The sequence below is a fragment of the Penicillium malachiteum genome, assembly GCF_028827825.1.
Source record: "Penicillium malachiteum strain IBT 17515 chromosome Unknown utg000002l:1.0-8849297.0:1.0-8852440.0, whole genome shotgun sequence".
In the NCBI taxonomy this organism is placed as follows: Eukaryota; Fungi; Ascomycota; class Eurotiomycetes; order Eurotiales; family Aspergillaceae; genus Penicillium; species Penicillium malachiteum.
In genome coordinates this window covers 3,056,285-3,076,239 of record NW_026643095.1, presented here as the reverse complement: position 1 = coordinate 3,076,239, position 19,955 = coordinate 3,056,285, and the positions used below count along the sequence as shown (strand labels likewise).

Below are 19,955 nucleotides of genomic sequence, written 5' to 3'. Positions count from 1 at the left end.
AAAAAACTCCAAGTGCCATCTTATAACCAAGAAATCTGTGTCATCTGTGGCATCTTCTTCACAACCTTGGGCTTCATCGCCCAGCCAGAGAGACATGTCCAACCCGCACCATTCTTCCGCCCCTCATCAAAGATCGCCCCGACACCCTCCAGCAACTTATCTCGCTCTCGACCCATCTCCATCCGGAATTGAACCAGCCATTGCTCCCACATCCAACCTCCGAGCAATCCCGAAATGCTGGCAATGTCTGAGGTGCTACCAATAGGTCCTTGGACAGCCTCGTAATCCTCGATGTGGCTCTGCACGCGAGGTGCTGGAGTCTCCCGAGGAGGTTCAGGCTCAATTGGCTCCATGCCCATTGGTAGAAACATCCAAGCACGCTTCATGCCGACAAATCCAGTGTCGCGCAGACGGGCAAGGAAGGTCTTTGATGCTGCAGGATCATAACCGCGATTACGCAAATTGAAAGCAAACTCAACCGACGAGGCACTAGACTGGGTGCCTGCGCGGGAAATCTCAGCGTCTAACAGCATGTACTCAAAAAAGCCGCCCGGCTTCAACACACGGAGACATTCTTTCAAGACAAGGTCGTACTCGTCTTGATCGAAACCGGTGGGACATTCTGTCTTCAGCAGAGCGTGCAAGGAACGTGTAGTGATGACGTCGAACTTGTTGGCGCCAAATGGAAGTTCCCAGAGATTGGCGACGGAGATCACACGGTGATTTGACGGTCCCTTAATTCCGCTGTTGATGATTTGTTTCTTGTTGTTGACGGAATAAACCTTCGTATTCGGGAACTCATGAGCTATATGCCATGCCCATTCACATGACCCTTGACCACCAAGATCAAGGATACGAAGGGCACGCTTGGGCGGGGCTTGCGGGTCGAGTGGTGGTTTATTGGTCAGTGCAAGGCGGTTTGCAGCAGGACTTGTGAGAAGCTTGCCACCGTTGAGAGCGCGGAGGGCCTCCATCGCCCACATAGGCTCACAGAGCTGGGCGAGGACGAGCTGCTCCTTCTCTAGCTTCGCAAACTGAGCCTTGTCTGCCAGCTCTGTTGTGATTGTGGAGTTCCGGGGTGCCTTAGAGAATGGTCCCTTGTATGCAGGTCGCTCTGGTAGAACAAGCTCGTATTTTCCTGTGAGGCAGTTGATGTGGTTGTCCACCAATCCCAAACGGAATGACTGCACAGCATCGTAACGCATGTTGCGGTGCATGAAGCCATCAGGTGTATCACCTCGATCCAGAATGGACTGGAATCCACGCCAGTAAATCGAGTCTTTGCTGGCAAGCATCGGAGGTAGAGGGCTGGGAGCCAATGGAGTACCCTCAGCGAACCGGACAGATTTCTTAGGTTGAGTGTCCAGCAGCTCCGAATCGTCCTCCTCTTCTTCCACCTCGGTAGCAGGTGTAGCAACAGTCTCATTCATGGGATTTGTCTCACTCAAAGCAGACATGTAAGATACCTGAGCTGCAAGCCAGACACTGGTTCGGTCTAGACTAGCCGCAGCACGTTCCTGCATTTCCTGATCGTAGCTCTCTTCATACTCGTGCACAGTCGCAGAATGCGGGATTTCTTGAACTGCTTCAAAGGTTGCAGTCATAGGGCTGTCTTGGTGGGTGACAGTGCGAGTCGGAGTTTCACAAGGGACGCGAATCGCAGTTGGGGGGCCTTCCTCATCGCGCACTGCGGTTAAGGGATCATCGTCTTCATTGGGATGTTGAGGCCATTCAATGACCTGCTCGACGACCTCTCCTTCATCTTGATGCCATGGTAGATTGTAAAACCGCTCTGCCACGGCCGAGGATGGAGGCAAGTTGGAAATGTTGGGAATAGACCAGGTATGGCGAGCACGAGGAGCGAGCGAAGCAAAGAACCCTCCAGGGGAAGGAATGCTCAGCTCGGTGAAGCTGTAAGACGACATTTCAGACACTGCTGATACGGGTGCAGGACCATCAGCGCTTCGAGGACGTCTCGGAGGTGGCTGGAGCTCCCACATCTCGCCATTTTCCTCGGATGTTTCGGAGTAGGTTTCTGGGGCACCATCGAGTTGGATGTGATGCAGCATGGCCAGAGCTCCATCGGGAAGAAAAACACCATCATTTGACGGAGTTGTCCCTCGGGACTGCTCATCGTATGAATTTTGAAGCGCCGCAGGAATTTGAGGGAAGCTTCCCAGAACACGGTTCCAATCCACTTCCTCCGGGCCCTCGATAGTAATTGGAATGTCATGGAGATCGGAGTTTTCCTGCTCCATATCTTCCGTGTCACTCCCATCAGCATAAGGCCGTACGTGAATGTCTCGTGCATCCCAGTTCATGTCAGGAAGCGATTGGGTATCTGGCGTGGCCAGTCCGCTCATATGCGAGTCCTGGTCAGACGAAATACTTCCATCGAGCGAGGGTGGAGCGTATGATGCCGGTACAGATCGACCCAGCATAGAAAGCGCTGCAGGAGAGACAGGAATCTTGGGTGGAGGTGTTGGAGGTACTGGCGAGCTCTTGTGAGTTCCATTCATCGATAGCCGGCAGGTCGGTGATGGAATCTCCAGAGTCAGCGAGCGTCTTCGACTTCCAGTTGAGGTGTATGAATTCCTTGTGATTGGTGTGACCAGGCTGGACGGGCGTGTTCCCGGAGAGAAACACGAAGAAACGATATCAGTAGAGTCGTCATCGATATCTTCAAGTTCCTCATCAGTAGCATCATAAAGATCGTCAAACCCTTGCACTTGTCGTTGCCAGTCCACATCAGAGCAACATGAAGAAACTGCAGAGAGAGGCGACATAAGTTTGGCAAGACGAGCATTGGTCGGGGCTGATAGGCCAGTGGTCTTCAAGGTCAACTTTGGACTGGCCAACTTCGGGCTAGCCATACTGGCAGGTTTCTGAAGCGGCGGACTGCTAGCAGTCTTGTTGATATATTGTGACTCCCGGGTATCCTCCATTATAGTATTAAGCAACGTCCCTCGGGCCTGCCGAAGGGGTGGGCATCGTGCAGGATAAGGTCGAACTGTGCTAGCCATTTCGATTTTGAATACTGCTTGATATCGTGCTTATTGGTCTTTGTTTCCGCAGCGTGGCGTATATAATCGCGGTGGGACTGAAAAGATCTCTATGTGTAGTTGAGACTCGTAGGAAACTGCATGAACACCGATCAACGGGTCAAAAGGATTGAAATCGCACAATAAAAAAAACAAGCGACAGTTAGAATAGAATGAAACCACCTTAGCTACCAGAGCCAGATGATGAACAGCAAAGAAAAGAAAAGGAAAAAAAACGTGATGACGAAATGAAGCACGCAAGTTCGATCAAGTCACTCGGAGCGTGGGGAAAGACTATAATAATATACAAGGACGGCGTTCGTCGGAATGTCTCTCCCAGGGCTGGGGATTTGTGCATGGATCGATCCTTGCTCTCAGATAATCACAAATGTGCATGAGCTACTGCAGGATTGGGCACGACCAAGACCAACCACCCTTGCCAAATGGATATATTTCATGATGGTGATTGGCTGTGAGGCAATGGGCGCGTCGCCCGGCAGCAATTTCTTGCCTTTGACCGGTTCATACCTCCCAAATTTCTTGCAACAGAGGTAAAGTGATTGAGAATAATGCAGAGGGTGGACGAATCAAGATGGGAGAAAGTGTGACGAAGTTCCCACCCTGGTGATGCAGCCAGTGAGAAGTTCTCTGTAACCGCTGTGGATGCTATGTTTAGTTCCCCCTCACGGCCCGTGCGGGTTCAATATGACTCTTTTGGGCCCACGAGAACCATGCATTGCTGGATAATTAGTCTAGCATGATGCAGATCAAAAATTGGATGTCGGTCAAGGTCACTCACACCGTAGAGAATAGGGCGAGGGACTCGGAGTAAGTGAAAGAGAGCCCTAGAGGCGGAGAATTGAAGCAGAATCAATGACACAACATTGCTCTTGAGACCTATACAGCTTCAGACTGGATTAATTATAGAATCTCCGATTAATTAATAGCCAGTGCACTCAAGTTGCATTTAGTTTCCAAACCTGAATCAGTTCAAATCGGTGTCACCTGAGAATTTCTTAATGCCAATTTACCGAGTGATTGACCTGCAATTCCCCTGGGCGCATAAATTCGGGCATCGGATTGGTGCCTTACTACTCCTTATGGAGTATGTCCCATGGTGGAGTATGCCAGTGGGACATAATAGGAGTACTAAGAGTACTAAGACGTCAATATTGAAAGCTAAAACCGGTCAACACCTGGCTAATATCATGATACATTCTCAATCTCAGCTTGATGAAGAAAAATCCCATGATTGGTATTCCCAGTCCAAAGGCTTCATCTCTATTACTGTGGATCCCATAATTGAAACCTTGGAACCCTGAATAATTGCATTCATCCGATTAAAAATCTGGTTGGACTCTTCGGTTTCATCCCTGAGAGGATAGCGCCGAATAGCCGCCCAACGTGGCCAGACAAAAGAAATGTGTAACGAGATAATCTCCATCTGTGAGACGGTGGCATTCGACTGCATCGAATTTTTAATCAACTCAAGTCCGGAATTAGGCTCCAATGCTGGTCCCTAGAAGAGGATGAAGATCGACGGGGGATTGCAGATTAAGATCATACTCGCAGTGATCTATGAATATCTTGTGTCCTCAAGTGCTTGACACCGAGACGTTGTTACTTGGTTTTGATCTGATCTAAATTAGAATTTCAAGGCCTTAATTGGGTTTTTGTACGTGCCCAAGTGGTGACGGTGGTGGTGATGGGTGGCTTCCGTACCATCCAGATGTCGAATCCTCTATCCACTGGCAATGATTTGATATCAATCACAATTTCATACATTTTAACGCATCGTAAGATAGAAATTAAAGCCTGTACAAGAAGACACATCGATTGAAACTCATACGCCGTAGATAGTACCGCACATGTGTAGTGTAGGAATATTCAAGTTCCAGCCAAATCTGGGAGACCCCTCTCTATGCTGGAATGCAAGCCACATGTGGATGTCCTTGGATTGTGAGCAGCATATCAGGTGCCATAACCAAAATCAATGACCGCCAAACTTATGCCTTCACAGCTTCATATAATACGCGCTCAAGTGGACCACTAGGCGCAGATTTCCAAACCTTCACCACATTAAATCCGCCCTTTTCAAGTAGAGAATTCCACTCTGCCTCAGTTCGCTCCAAAGAAGAGAAAACTTCCATCATGTCCTGGTCGATTGCAGTAGAGGCGTTCGACTGGTTCGACTCTGGCATGTTGTGTTCATTTATAAGCAAAATCGAATCCTCGGCCATGGCTTCCCGAACCATCTTGAGAGTTTCGAGTGCTTGCTTATCAGGCCAGTCATGTAGGACAGTGCGAAGATAATAGGCTTTGGCGCCCTTCACTGGCTGTGTCTCGAACATGTTGTAAGTCATAGCGCTGACTCCTTCAGGCAGTGGACCCTTGATGTCATTGATCACACCGGGCAGGTCCTGAACTACCAGTTTGCCAGGTAGCTGGGGGAAGTGTTTTTTGAACAATAAAACATCAGCTCCAATGCCACCACCAATATCAACGAGCAAAGTTCGATCAGGAGACTCGGAGACATTGAGTTTTTCCTCCACGGGGAAGGCCTCATACCATTCACCCTGGCTAAATTGACGATTCATGGTCATCACAGAATTGAATGCCAATTGGTCCTCTATGTTATGGTCCAGCCATTCGAAGAAATGCTCCTTTGTATTGTGGGCATACTGGAAAACCGTATCATTGGCATCGTCGGGATTAGTGTAGTTTCTGTCCCGAAGATATTCATTGAGGAAGCTCGTGCCTCTCATGTTGAGATAGCTATGTTTATCAGTTCAAAGTCCATCCATGGTCTTCTAAGCAGCCTAAGATGTGAACGTACAAATGCTTCACACAGTCACCCACCGGCGAGCCGTCTGCAAGTGTCAATGCCAATGGCGAAGGACGATATTTCGAGCCATCCACCAATGTGAATATTTTAGAAGCAGAGAGATGGCGCATTATGCGAACTAGTAATAGTCACCTTAGTCAGCACAGTATATTGGAACGGAGAAACATTTGGCATCATTCATGAAGCCCTCATATTAGTCTCAAATGATTCAACTTACAGAGGAGTTGCTTATCACCCTTTGTCTGCTCATCGAGCTCTTCCAATGTCAATTCCTTTGAGCCCTCCGCCTGGGCGAATGCATTGAAGATGCCCATTCCCTGGGCAACTCGAGTTGCACTCAGAGCATACGGCTAGTACAAGAATCAGAATAAATCATCTTCTGGTCCAGAGTAGGTTCCTTACTCACCGCAATACTTAGCTTGATCACAGCAAGATTAGGTGGCTCAAGCATCGTGCGAAGATCATCCATTGCGCCGAGCAGTTGCATTGCTGTCCCAATATTGATGCTTTCAGGGGATGGCGGGCTAGCCAAAGCCTCTGTCACTGCGGACAGTGCTTTAGACAAGACATCAGTCATTTTGAAGAGTTCACAAATCACAGTAGTATGGAGTAACAAAAAACGGGATTGAATGCACTGGAAATTCTAGGCTTGAATCTTTCAAGTTTCCAACTTTCTGAATGATCTGAAGATATAAGCAGCTTGCTTTATACTTTACTCTGTTCAAAATTTCGCACTGATTTGCCTGATTCAATACTTGTATGCGCAGCCTGGTTGAGCTGATTAGAAGACCCGCTCATCCACAATAGGCGGTTTGACCAATAATAATTAAGCTTACCCCCTGGTGGCCCCTTGACGTAACTACGAGCCTATGAGCAGCCCGTGTCGTCGCAAATGGGGCCTAAAATATCTGAGTCCGCATGACAGCTTGAAGCTCCGAGCCCTATCTCTTGCCTTGTTGGACGTGTAAAAATATAGGGTGTATCATCCATACCGGATCTTTGCAGCTGATCTGGAAGTCAGCCTGTCTCAGGCTTTCCGACTTAATCAATTCCAAGGCTGTAATTTGATGAAACGATCCATTGGAACGGCCCCATCGTATGATTCGTATCCAATATCGCATTCAAGTTACTAACCTGAGCCTTGAGGTATACCCACAATATTTTTTGATTACTCCCGGGCCAATCCTGCTGTCAAAGGATGGAGTTCCACCTGGGCAAGGTTAAAGCCGAGCACTTAAGTCACCTCGACTTGAAGTTCAAGTTCTGCTCTCAAATATATTTGTCAGTCAGCACTCGTGTTGTCTCGTTATTTTCCGAAGCATCACGCTGAATCTGAACGGCACCCAGAATGATTTCAACGATGCCTTCAACGTATTTCATTCAATGTTGGGTTTCATTCCTTCCAAGGTTCGACATGAAATTTCTTAGTGCAATTCACCTGCTCCAAGACTGTCGACCTCGGGAATGCTTCAAAATCATCTCTCTTCATATTTCATAAAGTCCATCTCTCATAAAAGACGATCAAAACTTTAAGAGACGACAAATAATGGTGAAACTTCAACTTTCTAACTTCGTAAATCAAGGCGACTACCCAGGTGGTGCTCGATCAAACAGGTAAACTACAGCATGTCAATTTCCAAGGTTCTAATGGGACTTGGACATTTTGAACTGACAACCGCTGGCTGCCAGTTTTTAGCGCACCGAGCTTTCTAAGAAAAAGGACCCAGATGGATGCACGTGCACATGTGTCCTCCATTTTAGTTGCAAGAAAATATGTCTCCAACTTGAAGTTCACTTGCTGGCCCCATGTCGCTTGAACTTCCCGTGGAAGCACCTTTACCCCGGGCTGATGGAGTTACATCTGGGCATAACCGAGAATATTCTTCCGCGGCCCCCTAGTTGCCATCAGCTTCAGCTCTAGCGCAATCGCCTCGATTGAAAATTTCTCACTTGAGCAAGATCACATGTCCCAAGTATGGGGTTTTTCCCGCTAGGATAAGTGAATATCCATCAACAATCCCTGCTAAACCTTGGAATTAAAGAGTCAGCCATGGGCGCTTGTTGAATAGGGAACAGCGGGGATACACATGTGAAATTAAGTCTTGCCATTGGTGGTAAGTGAGGCCTGACCCTTTGCTCTAAGCTTGATCTGGGGAAGCAGTCCGGGGACCGAGCCCCTAGACCCCACACCTCCACGTTCTCCGGCTCGGACTTTTCCCCGGAATCGGTCATCCCTGCCTTTTGGATGTCCTTCTTGCGTATAACAATGAAATCCGGTTATGGTATAAGCCGCCAAGCCGGCTCCAAAAAAAACCATCCGGAGCAAAAAGCTTAGCCCTCCCCGCAACCTTGGAACTTGGGGTACTGGAGACCCTGGCATCGCAAGAATTGTTTTGGCGAGAGAAAAATGGAGTTCCCACAGTAGCTGTGTATAAATTTCTCCGCTCCCCCGGCTTTCAGAAATTTCTGATCTGATTCTTCAGGGCGCTGATATAGTCAACATTGTCAAAGACTTGTCAATCACAATGGCCACTGAAATTGATACCTCGTTGTCACGAAAATTATATTATGCCATCCCCCCTGCCATTGCGGGCTTTGCCTATGGCTGGGAAAATGCCTCCATGAGTGGAATCCTCACCATGACCCAGTTTCTGGATTATTTCCACACTCCATCTGCATTCCGACAGGGTGTCATGACCGCCGCCTTGCTGGCAGGTGAATTCGGAGGCTCTCTCATGATTGGATTTCTGATCTCCGATCGCTTCGGTCGTCGGATCACCATTTTGGTATGTGTCTTGATCTATCTGATCGGACAAGCCATCATTGTCGCTTCCCAAAACCAAGCAATGTTCATCACTGGACGAGTCGTGAATGGTTTAGGAGCGGGTGGTCTATTCCAGACAATCTCCTTGTAAGAACTCAACATCGACCCTCAAATGCCAACCATCGCTAACATTCTCTCAGATACACTGCCGAAATCACACCACCACAAATCCGCGGTATGATGACCTCCATGATGAGTCTGGGTATCGCAATGGGTCTCCTCGTCGCGTACTGGGTCCAGTACGGTGCCAATAACATCCAGGGCACTGCAGCATGGCGCATGTGCTATGCTCTGCAGCTCGTCCCTGGTGCAATCGTCGGTGCTATCATGATCTTCCGTCCTGAGTCTCCCCGTTGGCTCTTTCGACACGACCGCGCCGACGAAGCCCTACAAGTCCTCGCTACGCTCCATGCAAATGGTGACCAGAACGCTCCTGTCGTACAGTCCGAGTTTGAGGAAATCCGCGTCGTTGTCGAATACGAGCGTGGCACACCTGCCCCTTCATACCTGGCTCTCTTGACTAGCAAGCAGTACCGTCGCAGAACAGCCTTGGCTATGGGTCTTCAGTTCATGCAGCAGATTACTGGTGTCAATATCATTCTATACTATGCTGCGAAGGTCTTCGCGCAGACAGGTCGCACAGGTACGCAAGCTGCATTGCTGTCGAACGGTATTGAGTCCGCGTTGTTCCTTGTTGCATCATTCTCGTTGACGATGCTCATGGATGTATATGGTCGTCGAAAGCCGCTGATTATTGGTCCCATTCTGATGGGTATCTGCATGATCATCGTGGCCTCGATGTTACTTGGTTATGGCTCGCCTTACTTTGATAGCGCGACCCAGGAACTAAAGTTCAACTTCGTTGATAAGAACGCTGGTAATGCGGCGGTGACTTTCATGTTCCTCTACATGGTTACCTTTGGTGCGAGTATGGCGTCACTTCCGTGGACATATCAGAACGAGGTCTTCCCGATCAATGCTCGTGGTCGAGGTACTGCGCTCTCAACCTCCGTTAACTGGTTTGTTAACTTTTGGTTGGGCCTGTACATGCCCACAGCCTTGAATGAGGGATCTTACATTGTTTACTATACCTTTGGTGGGATCAATATCTGTATCTCGTTCGTGGTGTACTTTTTCTTCCCTGAGACTTCACGACGGACACTGGAGGAGCTGGATCTTCTGTTTACGCCGAATCGACGCAAGCTTGTGTTTTTGGATAAGGAGGCTTGTCAAAAGGGAACTCTGCTGAAGCATGGCCTGGAAGATGGGGCTAGCGCTGCAAGAGATCTGGAGACTGCTTTGGTTATGGGCGCGGTTGGCAGAGAGAAAAGAGAGAAGCAAGTTGCTTTACATGACGAGTACGTCGAGTGATTTGGATTGTTTCCGATCTATGTTTGAGATTTACAGTGCATCTCAGCTCTGATCTGAGCCTGGGGCTATCAAGTCTTCAAGTGAATGTATGCGCGATCTTCCCTGGACATTTTAAATAGTCTTGTCATATTTTGAATGTCAAGAAATTTCATGCCCTATCTGATAACAAATTTGAATATCATGTTTCGATACATATGATCAACCATAACTGGACATGTGAGATTTTAGAACTTGATCTCTTCAACTCGATAGCTCTGGAACTTGCACAGAATCAACCAATGTGCTACCGTGACTGATGTCCGGAACTTCTACTTTCGTACCATCCAGAAATGTTACGGTTATGGTGCGTCATCTTAAACCTACTGATGGTGGTGTTCACTGCATGCCAGGTGTACTACCTGTAGCAATCTATAGCGGGTCCTGTCCACTGATGCAATACTCGAGCCTCGAAGAATGCTGGAGATATTCCTCAAACCCTCCATTGCGGGGTATAGAGGGGCACCGACTTCAATTTGCAATGACAACATAGTACCATAGAATCAGCACAGTACAGCACACATGTCCAACTCACATGCGATATTCACCGAGTTCATGACTCGGAAGTTCCTACAAGTGCCGTTATCAGGGACCTCTATGCGGATATGCGGATCCGATCAGCGATCTGACGCAATGGGCTAGAATTGGATTAACAAGCAATCTGTCTGAGACCCTCGGCTCAGGCACTAAGTATCACGATGGTCTATGCCAGGTGTTGATCTATGGATCTCGGCTTTGTACGAAGTAGTCCGTATAGTAAGTACATTGGATGAATTATTGTCGCCCGACGAGGGTCCTTGGGTATTCTCTTTGTATAATGCGACTCCCGCGGTTAAACTGATCTCATTCTATTTTTATTTGATTTTTCTTCTGATGTTGAACTGTTGTCAAGTTGACGTGTGGCTTTAGTATTTACCCCTCTCTGTGGCGTGTGACTGTTTTCCCAACACGATAACACGATAACAAGATTACAGTAATGTGAGTGATGAAGTGATACTATTGGGTAACTATAATCAGGAACAGGAAACTCTTGTACTTCCATCAATTACAAAATGTTGGGTTCAATATTTCCGTGAGATTGGGGCTGGGCTCGGACTACAGTGCGCCGATAGTACTAAGTGTCTAAGAAAGTCCCCGCTGATCGTGATCCGCTTTCATATCCGCTTTCATACACTCCGTTTCCTACAACTAAAGAGCGGTTAATCGTGCTTTTGCCGGCTATTGATCTGTATATTTCCAGCCTATGAGGGGTTCATCTCACTCAATGAGTACTCAAGAAGTATTATGTATGGCTCCAAGATTGTCGGTGTCCACGGTGTCTTACTACATACTCCGTACTCCGGGGCAAATTCTGCGATAAGTGAGGGATATTGTAGGAGATGTAATATGTACATACCCGGTGATCCTATACTCGGAATAGTGGTGTCTTTCAATCCACTGGAATAGTTATTTCAGTTACATTTATGCTTTTACCTGTTTCATAGTAGAGTATACACTGGACATTTGGAGTATACCATTGTATGATTGGCGGATCCTAACATTGAGGCTTCGACAAAGATTCTAAGGATTCCAGAGTAATTCCAGAGTATTCCCCCAATAAGAATCATGCCGATCGGAGCTTATAATCCTTGTCAAAGCTTCGGGTCACCGGACTTGACGATTTTTCTGTTTCTGCTTTTTTTTTCTTGGAAGCACGGAATCACCAAACTGGGTAATCCAGGATGAGACTTTGATGAGAACTCCTTTTCACCGCATACTCCATAATAGTACACTCCGTTGCAGACTCTTCTCGATGAAGCACGCAGCACGTGAGTTCAAGAGCCCTTATCACCGTTTTCAGCAGAATTTTCTTGTAGATCATTCAGAAATGTTCAATTATAAAGTAGAAGAGCTATTGTATTTATCCATGGATGTTTTCAAGTAATCAGACCCATTTTACGGATATCCACCCTTAGGTTCCAAGGTTGCCACTCGGCCTGATGTAAATGCGATAAAAGAGCTTCATTTCTTTTTTTTTACTCCTATCTCTCCATCCCTCCCCAACCTTCGACTCCCCCATCCATATTACTCCTTCGCCTCCTCAAACTCATATTCAAAATGGCGCCGCCCGCTATCATTGCCCCCTCTATCCTCAGCGCCAACTTCGCCGACCTAGGCCATGATTGCTCTAAAAAGATGGAACAAGGCGCCGACTGGCTCCACGTCGACATCATGGACGGTCACTTCGTTCCAAACATGACAATCGGATGTCCTGTTGTCTCTCAAATCCGCGGTTGCGTCGACCGTCCCCTTGAACCCTGTGCCCGCGGCACTTTCGACTGCCACATGATGATCATGGAGGTACGCGACACTCGGAGTCCCTCCGATCCTCTCTGATTTTCTCCAATTCAGCCCGCTAATTGAGATACTATCTAGCCCCATAAATGGGTAAAGGAATTCCAGAAAGCAGGATGTGATCTGTACTGCTTTCACTATGAAGCAGCCGTCTCCTCTGTCGCCGCGACCGATCCTACCGATAAAGAAACCACTAAGCGAACCTCACCGCGCGAATTGATTAAGTATATTCACGAGGAGGGTATGCAGGCTGGTATTGCTATTAAGCCTGATACCCCTGTTGATGTGCTCTGGGATATTCTCGATAGTCCTGATCTTGCGGAACGACCTGAGGTGAGTACCGTATACCAATGACTCCGTTCAAATTTCCCATTTCCTTGTTTCGGTCACTTTTTTTTTCTGTTATGCCCCGCAATCACACTAGCCCGAGTCCAGTACTTACACTTATGATTCATAGATGGTCCTCGTAATGACCGTTCATCCCGGTTTCGGCGGTCAGAAATTCATGGCTTCCGAACTTCCTAAAGTCGCCGCTCTGCGCGCTCGCTATCCCGACTTGAATATCGAGGTTGATGGAGGTCTGGGACTCGGTACGATTGAACAGGCGGCGGATGCGGGCGCAAATGTTATTGTGGCGGGGTCTGCGATTTTCGGCGCGGCGGATCCGGCGGATGTTATTGCGAAGTTGAGGGAAGCTGTGCAGAAGAGGAGAGGACTTGAGGCTTCGTCTTGAGTTCATTGTATTCTGAAGGATATTGTGGCATTACAGGTATCTGGTCTGCTCTCTGCTGCTTTACGAGCTGCGTTGAGTCTGTACCGGATGCGCTGCATGGTGGGGGTTCGAACGTCCTGCTCGATTAAAAAGGGGTTTGGTATAAAGGGATATTGATTTCTTCCATTCCCTCCCAATAATAGGGATGGTATAATGATGAGCTATGATTCGCATTCCAGGACTTATGATTATTAACACTAGAATTGAACCCAGATACTAATAACAGGAATTTTAAAATTGAATAAAAAAACATGAATAGAAAATAAGACACTAGAGGTATAGAACAGCTGCTTCGAAATCACAAATTGCTTCTCGCTGGCCACTGGTATCATACTGCTACTCCATGACATTTCGGAATCCGCGCATTCCTAAGTAAACTCGTCAAAGTCGTAAATAGCGCAAAAACATCCCCCTCACTCCTTCGCTGATGACTTAGTCTCCGTCTCTGCAGATGCATCTGCAGCTGCAGGGGCGGGGTCCGCAGGGTCAGAGGTACCGGAGGTTCCAGCCTCGGCTTGAGGAGCTTCCTTGACATCCTTGTCCTGATCCTTAAGTCTCAGGCTCTGTCTCGACCTTCTCAGTTGTCTCAATATTCTCCTCTTCAGGTTTAGTCACAGGAGCTTCCTTGGTCTCTTCCTTCTCAGTAGCAACAACATCCTCCTTGGGTTCCTCCTTCTTCTCCTCAGCAACAACATCCTCCGTGACCGGACTCTCCTCAATAGTCTCACTCGGACGCTTGATTTCCGCCGCCTCCTTCCGCAAAGCAGCCACAGATCCCGAAGGATCCTCCGACGAAATGGATGCCCGAATCTCATGCACTGCCTTATCTTGCTCTTCCTTGTTGTCCGCCGAGATGATCAATCCACGATGATGTTCCACAAGACCCATCATCTCAGCATTATCAGCATGGAAATTCGCCGATGACATAGCCGCAACTTCAGGCACAAGAGGGGGTCTCTTGGGACCATTAGGCGACTCAGGTGCTGTGTCAGGGAGCTCGGGCGCAACAGAGCCCTTACGATGCTTAGCGGTCAGGCTAGAAGATGATGATTGCTCATCCTCAGGTTTCGTCTCCGGCTCTTTCTTCTCGTCGGTCTTGCTTTTTGCCTTCGAGGCAGCTTCAGCACTAGCTTGTCGCAGTGCAAGCACGGCGGAGGTATCTTTCTTTTCGCTTTCGTCGGGCTTTGTTGCGGGCGGACTTTGGATTTTGATTGTGACAGGCTTGGGGGTCTTGGGTTCGGGCTCTTTGGGCGGGGAGGGTGCAGCGACCGGGTAACTTGTTGCTGGCATGCCATCCAGATCTGGGGCACTGTTTACGACCATGCGCAGCTCGCCGAATTCGTTCCATTCTTCGATTTCTTCGAGGTCCTATTGAACATAAGTTAGCTTATGCTCTCTTCCCCTGTGTTCGGATTGTTTCTAGAACGGTTATCTGATGCCGTGTTACTTACTCCTACTATGTTACCGTACTTCACAAGCCCTGGCAACTTCTTTCCCTTGGAACGGCGACCCCACAGCTTGCGGGCGGCTTCATCTGTGGCAACATCAATGGCTCGGAAAGGAAGCTTGTTTGCCTTGAGGATAGTCTCTATGCGGGCAGTGGCGGTGACAATATGGGACGAACCCGCCGTCAAGGAGGTGTAGAGATAAAGGGTTGAGTCGGACATCGTGTTCAGGGGTGTTTGGAGAAATAAAGTAGAGGGGTGAAGCCGCTAAGCTAGATGTGAATGTTAAATGGTTGAGGAAGCGGTCAAGACTCAGTGGATTCCAATTCATTCATTCAGTACAACACGGGTTTTAACATGAATCAGGTGTAAGACACCATCAAGTTGAAAAAGAATGTCGTAGGTATGAAAGCCTTTGTGCAGCATGAAACTGTTTGCTTATGACGTGGCTGGGGAAGATCACGTGTATGCCTTCGAGTCCAATCTGCGTTGTTTTCTCTACAAAGAAGTCGATTTCTTATGATTTACTCTCTTTAAACCAATGTTTTATGACTGTCTTTGATCGTGATTCGCGGCTGCTTCGCCGGCTTGTTCGTCTATCACTTCTCCACATCTCCCTGGGCTTCCAAGATTACTCCAGCGTGGCAACTTGACGTCAGCCCGACCCGATCTTTGGCGGTTATCCGTGTTACGCAATTAGCCAGGGACCATATGGACATCGGGAGAACATAGCACAAAAGCCATGGTACAGAATCTGGAGACTATGAAGATGGGGTATGAGCGTGAGATTGGTGGAGATTGGTCTCCATGTCCTGTCCGAGTCCCAGACCAGACAGGAGTTCGCCATAAGCTCAACCATGGGAAGTATATGAATTCGCGGTTCGGTTTTTAGAAACCTGAGATCGAATTTCGCGTAGGTTCCTCGGATATCCCCTGAGTTCCTAAATCCAAGCTTTAGCCTTGTCGGGTAATGTAGTTGCCACATTATCCATGGACACTAAGAGCCTCATACTGATATCGTACCGACGATCGAGTGCAGTGGCAGACTGCAGATACTTCAAGCAGTGCAGTGCGACACCAAGCACATGAGATATCACACGTAGTCAACGAAAACAGAATAGATCAGCCTAGTAGAGTAGCGGTCAGTATGGTGCGGAATATATCTTCAAACAACACACCGAATCGATAACGGCCTGACAACCGTTCCATCATGTGCCAAATCACGCGAAATCACCCTCAACCATTCAAGGGAAATCGAAGCAAGTCCAGGTCCGTATACTTAGGTATAGCTTTATCGATAAATTTCAAATCTGGCCACATCTGGTTCCAACGGCTGCAGGATGGCGCCGTCAAAGACAATAGAATCCCAGTATCCCGGTTCCCATGTTTCCGGCTGCTGCATGGTGCGTTTATGTCTCCAGTGGATTAATAGGCGGTATATTCTCGTGATGCGCCACATGCATGTTGAGCAAGGGGTGGATGCAGAGACAGGCTACGACGTAGCGCACGCGACATCCGCGTGACGAGGCAGGTCAGCCTTGTGATGTGATTTAATCCTTTGGATTTCAGCTGAGTCTGGTTATAGCCACTAGTAACTGGAGAGACGGGCCTATATGATAGCTATTAAGAGGCGGAGGCTCTGTTGGGAGGAGTTGGGCGCCTTACTATCGCAATGAGCATGGATCTTGTTGGCAGTGCTCTGTTCTAGTCTACATACTCTGCTTCCTGCGTGGTATTCTGGCAGCGAATTGCGTATTTGTAATTCTCGCTCATGTGCAATCATAGCCAAATTTTATCGATTTAGCTAAAGTAATAGTAAGCATATCAATATTAAGAGAAATAATGTGGGCAGGCAACCTCATACTAGGCGTTCAATTTGACTGAATGTAATGGGGGGGCTATATAGTTGAGTCGAGGGGGAGAAGGGTAGCAACTCAGCCCAGCTTGCCTACCTAGGTAGTGGTTAGTGGTCTCTGACTCGTAAGAGGACAGAGGTATTGATCAGGATAATGTCGGGTCCTGTTCAGTGGCTGAACTCACACCGGCGGGCGGGCGGGCAGGGAAGTAGCTTCGACCGAAGCTACGGGCATTCTTTTTTTTTAAATTTCTTTTTTGATATTTTGATGAAAGATACTTTCAAACTCGTTCTTTCTATTTCTTTCGTCAGAAATCAAAAATAATCCAGAATGAGTGAGATATCAAGGATTACGGTGTGGTGATGAAGGTATCAAGTGAGGGTATTCGCAACATCATGTATTTTGTACAATGAAGGGGTTCGATCCCCGCCATGGACAACATGGATCTGAGATCTTTTTCAATCCTTCGAAACTGTTTGGTCTGCTGCATTCAACCTTGGAAGCTTTCTATATCCTGTCTTCGAAACGCCAGCCGCATCCATGACCACTCTCCCAGGCCCAACTTGAAAAGCAACTTGAAGTTCAACTTGAACATAAAAACACTCTCCACCTGGGCATGAATATACACCCAAGTAAGCATCAGGCTTGGGAGCCTCACGGTCATCTCTTTCCACTTCTGCGCTAGTATCCTCCGAGTCCGAGTCGCAGAGCACACAAGATACAGTGCTTCATTGAGCCACAAGAGCCATTTTTAACTTGAACAGGTAATCCTCGCGATGTCTCTCTTTCAACCCCGGTATTGCATAGAACTCCTCGTGTATTCCATTTGAGTCCTGGATCCTTTTCTCCTCCCACTGGCAGCCCTCGACACAAAACCATACACACATGCGCTATGAATTCTATGCACTTATTTTCAATACCTATGAATATTCGTTACATTCCATGATTTGCCACTGCTGCTCTTGAAGCTGGTTGGAAATATCTCGAAGAGGCACTGGCAAGAGAATAGCAATATATTCCCACAAAGGTCTGGGATCGGGCACGTTGACTTCAAGTTTGCTACTATAGTCTGTGAATGGATAGATAAGGAGATCAACAATTCCTGAGGTCGAATCCAGCGATGTCAAGCAAGAACATTGAAGAACATTGAATACTACCTAGGATACTACTACCAACCAGTAGCCACCCTAAGGTTCAACTTGAACCGATGCCCACATGTGCAGATATGTAGTACTACGTGGATGGATGCTTCATTTCCATAATTGAAATGCTATGATCACTTCTTTTCTCCCAGTCTCGAGGTCCTGCCTAGATCTCTATTTTTCTACCTCCAGGCTATCCATGCACATTTGTACTATGCGCGATGGAAAATTCACCTTAGTGAAGGCTTGATAGCCCTGGGGTGTGTCCAAGTTCATATTCGGAATTTCCAGAGATGCTCGGAGTCATTCTCTCAAATACACGTAATATTACCCCATTCTCCGCTGGTTTTCACCACGGAGTCTCAAGCGTCCAACTTTAACCTGCGATTTGTACTACTATTGACTTCAAAAATCACGCATGATCATGTCATTCTCTACATCATGATGTCGAGATCACTCGACACACGATCTACTACTTCGCTACGTGTTCTTTTCGTGAGTCGGCCGACACTAGACTAAGGTGGATCATGATATTCTCATGAGAATGCGTTTTCATCCCAAATCCACCAAGCCAAATATAGCTCTAACCGACCGCCAATTGACGTTGTGGTACTTTGGCGCTCTCCACAATACGATTAGACACAAGAATCCTCCATCGATAGCCAATCAACATAGCAGAACAGGGTCTTTTGGGCAGAAAACGATACACCGCATGTATCTGTGCAAAAAAATGACGAAATTATTGGGAGGTGCGTTGTATGCCATGTATCAAGTTGATCGTCGTTCTCAAGGGGTCCAAACAGTACCAATGTTCGCTAGTTAATTGACGCCCTTGATGAAACAAAGCAAGCATGGATTTTTCGATTTTTGACTCTCGACTTTCATTCCGATGATTCAATAACCCCTAATCCACTCCTTCGAGTTAAGAAATAGAACAGTGACACATCGAAACTGACAGATAACAGGCGGAGAGGGAGTGGAGTCGTGAACTGGAGCACGGGGTTGGGCGAAGTCTCCCCGATCGGGATTGGGTTGATTTTGATGTTAGGTGTTCAGTGTAAGCACTTGAGAGTTAGGTTCTTGGGTTGAAATCCATCTGCGATGTCGATCCTCCATGACCGAATTCGATCATCCTATGAAGGTTAAATGGGGGTGTCTGGATGAAACGCAGTTACCGCTGTGAATTTATTGTCATGGGGTGGTTTGATTTGGTGGCCTACATCCCTCTAAACCTTGAAAAAAACAAATATGTCCCTGTTGGCGCCTTTGGAGCCTCCAATCATGCTATTGTAGACGTCTAGAAGATGTCTTGCTGTGATCGTCGTGATGGAGTACATGCCAACACTGCAAAATGGGATTTTCTCTCCTGAAGAAAAAAAAGAATCAAGCGGGTCAACTGGTTCTCTATGGAGACGTTTGATTATCTTATTGATAATTTTATTGAGTATGCAAACTTTTGATTATTCAATTTTGAGGCATACTATATGTACCTTGTCCACTAAACTATGTTTTTCTAGGCTGATTCTATAGATTGAGAACCATGGAACGTTCCCGTGTGGATTGACCTCTTCTTCTCTTCTGGGCAACAATTGGGCGCTGAGCCACCAGCCACGGGGAGGCGTCACCTGCAGGGCCCGATTCCCCCGGCTGCAGGACGACGTGGCATCCATTCAGACGTTCATTTCACTCTTAGTTTGAAACCAATGGAGTTGGATGGTGGACTAGTGAAGTCGTAGACGTCAATGTGGAAGGACAGTTTTTTTTTTCATGGGATCCGCTGAGGATCCATTAGGGAGAGAGTACCGACTCTCCGAGTAGAACTCCGTACGGAGTAGAAACCGAATTTGTATGAGATTTTCTGTAGGTGATGAGTGATGAGTGCATGAGTGATAACTGGATTGAATATGCATACTTTGAGACCCCCCCCCTGAAAACACTCAATGATTATTTAATCTTATGCATCATGAACATCGGGTCACGCTCGGGGCGATCCGGTTCGCTGCCTCACTTTGATCCGAATTTCCCATGGAGGACCGTCCGTTTACAGCTTTACAGAAAAGCAACCAACCAGATAATTCTAGTCAGTACGGAGCTTGTATCCATCCCTTCAGGTTCAATAATAGACGTCACTGGGCTGTGTGGGAAGTCACAAATACCGTATGGACATCCTGGGGTCCTCGGGACGAAGTACTGTGGAGAAAAATGCGCTATAGGAGATTTATCGCCCCTTAACCCAGGTAAATCGGGTCAATCATCATGGTCCAGACCTCTAGAGGATTGACCCTCCAT

At 47.5% G+C, this 19,955-nt stretch overlaps 5 protein-coding genes across 5 annotated transcripts; 2 read left to right on the top strand and 3 right to left on the bottom strand.

Annotated features, from left to right (window-relative positions):
• Positions 1-20: 20 nt before the first annotated feature.
• Positions 21-3,023, bottom strand: N7483_004199 (uncharacterized protein; the record flags this gene model as incomplete). Its single annotated transcript, XM_057087636.1, has 1 exon — positions 21-3,023. The coding sequence occupies one exon, from the start codon at positions 3,021-3,023 to the stop codon at positions 21-23; it is 3,003 nt and encodes a 1,000-aa protein (XP_056947465.1).
• Positions 3,024-5,047: 2,024 nt separating this feature from the next.
• Positions 5,048-6,463, bottom strand: N7483_004198 (O-methyltransferase; the record flags this gene model as incomplete). The annotated part of the gene is made up of 4 exons (XM_057087635.1): positions 5,048-5,816; positions 5,878-6,004; positions 6,104-6,236; positions 6,293-6,463. 4 exons carry the CDS (start codon positions 6,461-6,463, stop codon positions 5,048-5,050), a joined length of 1,200 nt encoding a protein of 399 aa, XP_056947464.1.
• A 1,948-nt stretch (positions 6,464-8,411) lies between these two features.
• Positions 8,412-10,081, top strand: N7483_004197 (uncharacterized protein; the record flags this gene model as incomplete). The annotated part of the gene is made up of 2 exons (XM_057087634.1): positions 8,412-8,797; positions 8,851-10,081. 2 exons carry the CDS (start codon positions 8,412-8,414, stop codon positions 10,079-10,081), a joined length of 1,617 nt encoding a protein of 538 aa, XP_056947463.1.
• A 2,133-nt stretch (positions 10,082-12,214) lies between these two features.
• On the top strand, positions 12,215-13,184 carry N7483_004196 (ribulose-phosphate 3-epimerase RPE1; the record flags this gene model as incomplete). Its single annotated transcript, XM_057087633.1, has 3 exons — positions 12,215-12,457; positions 12,533-12,784; positions 12,909-13,184. The coding sequence occupies 3 exons, from the start codon at positions 12,215-12,217 to the stop codon at positions 13,182-13,184; spliced, it is 771 nt and encodes a 256-aa protein (XP_056947462.1).
• A 588-nt stretch (positions 13,185-13,772) lies between these two features.
• On the bottom strand, positions 13,773-14,890 carry N7483_004195 (uncharacterized protein; the record flags this gene model as incomplete). The annotated part of the gene is made up of 2 exons (XM_057087632.1): positions 13,773-14,591; positions 14,675-14,890. 2 exons carry the CDS (start codon positions 14,888-14,890, stop codon positions 13,773-13,775), a joined length of 1,035 nt encoding a protein of 344 aa, XP_056947461.1.
• Positions 14,891-19,955: the final 5,065 nt, after the last annotated feature.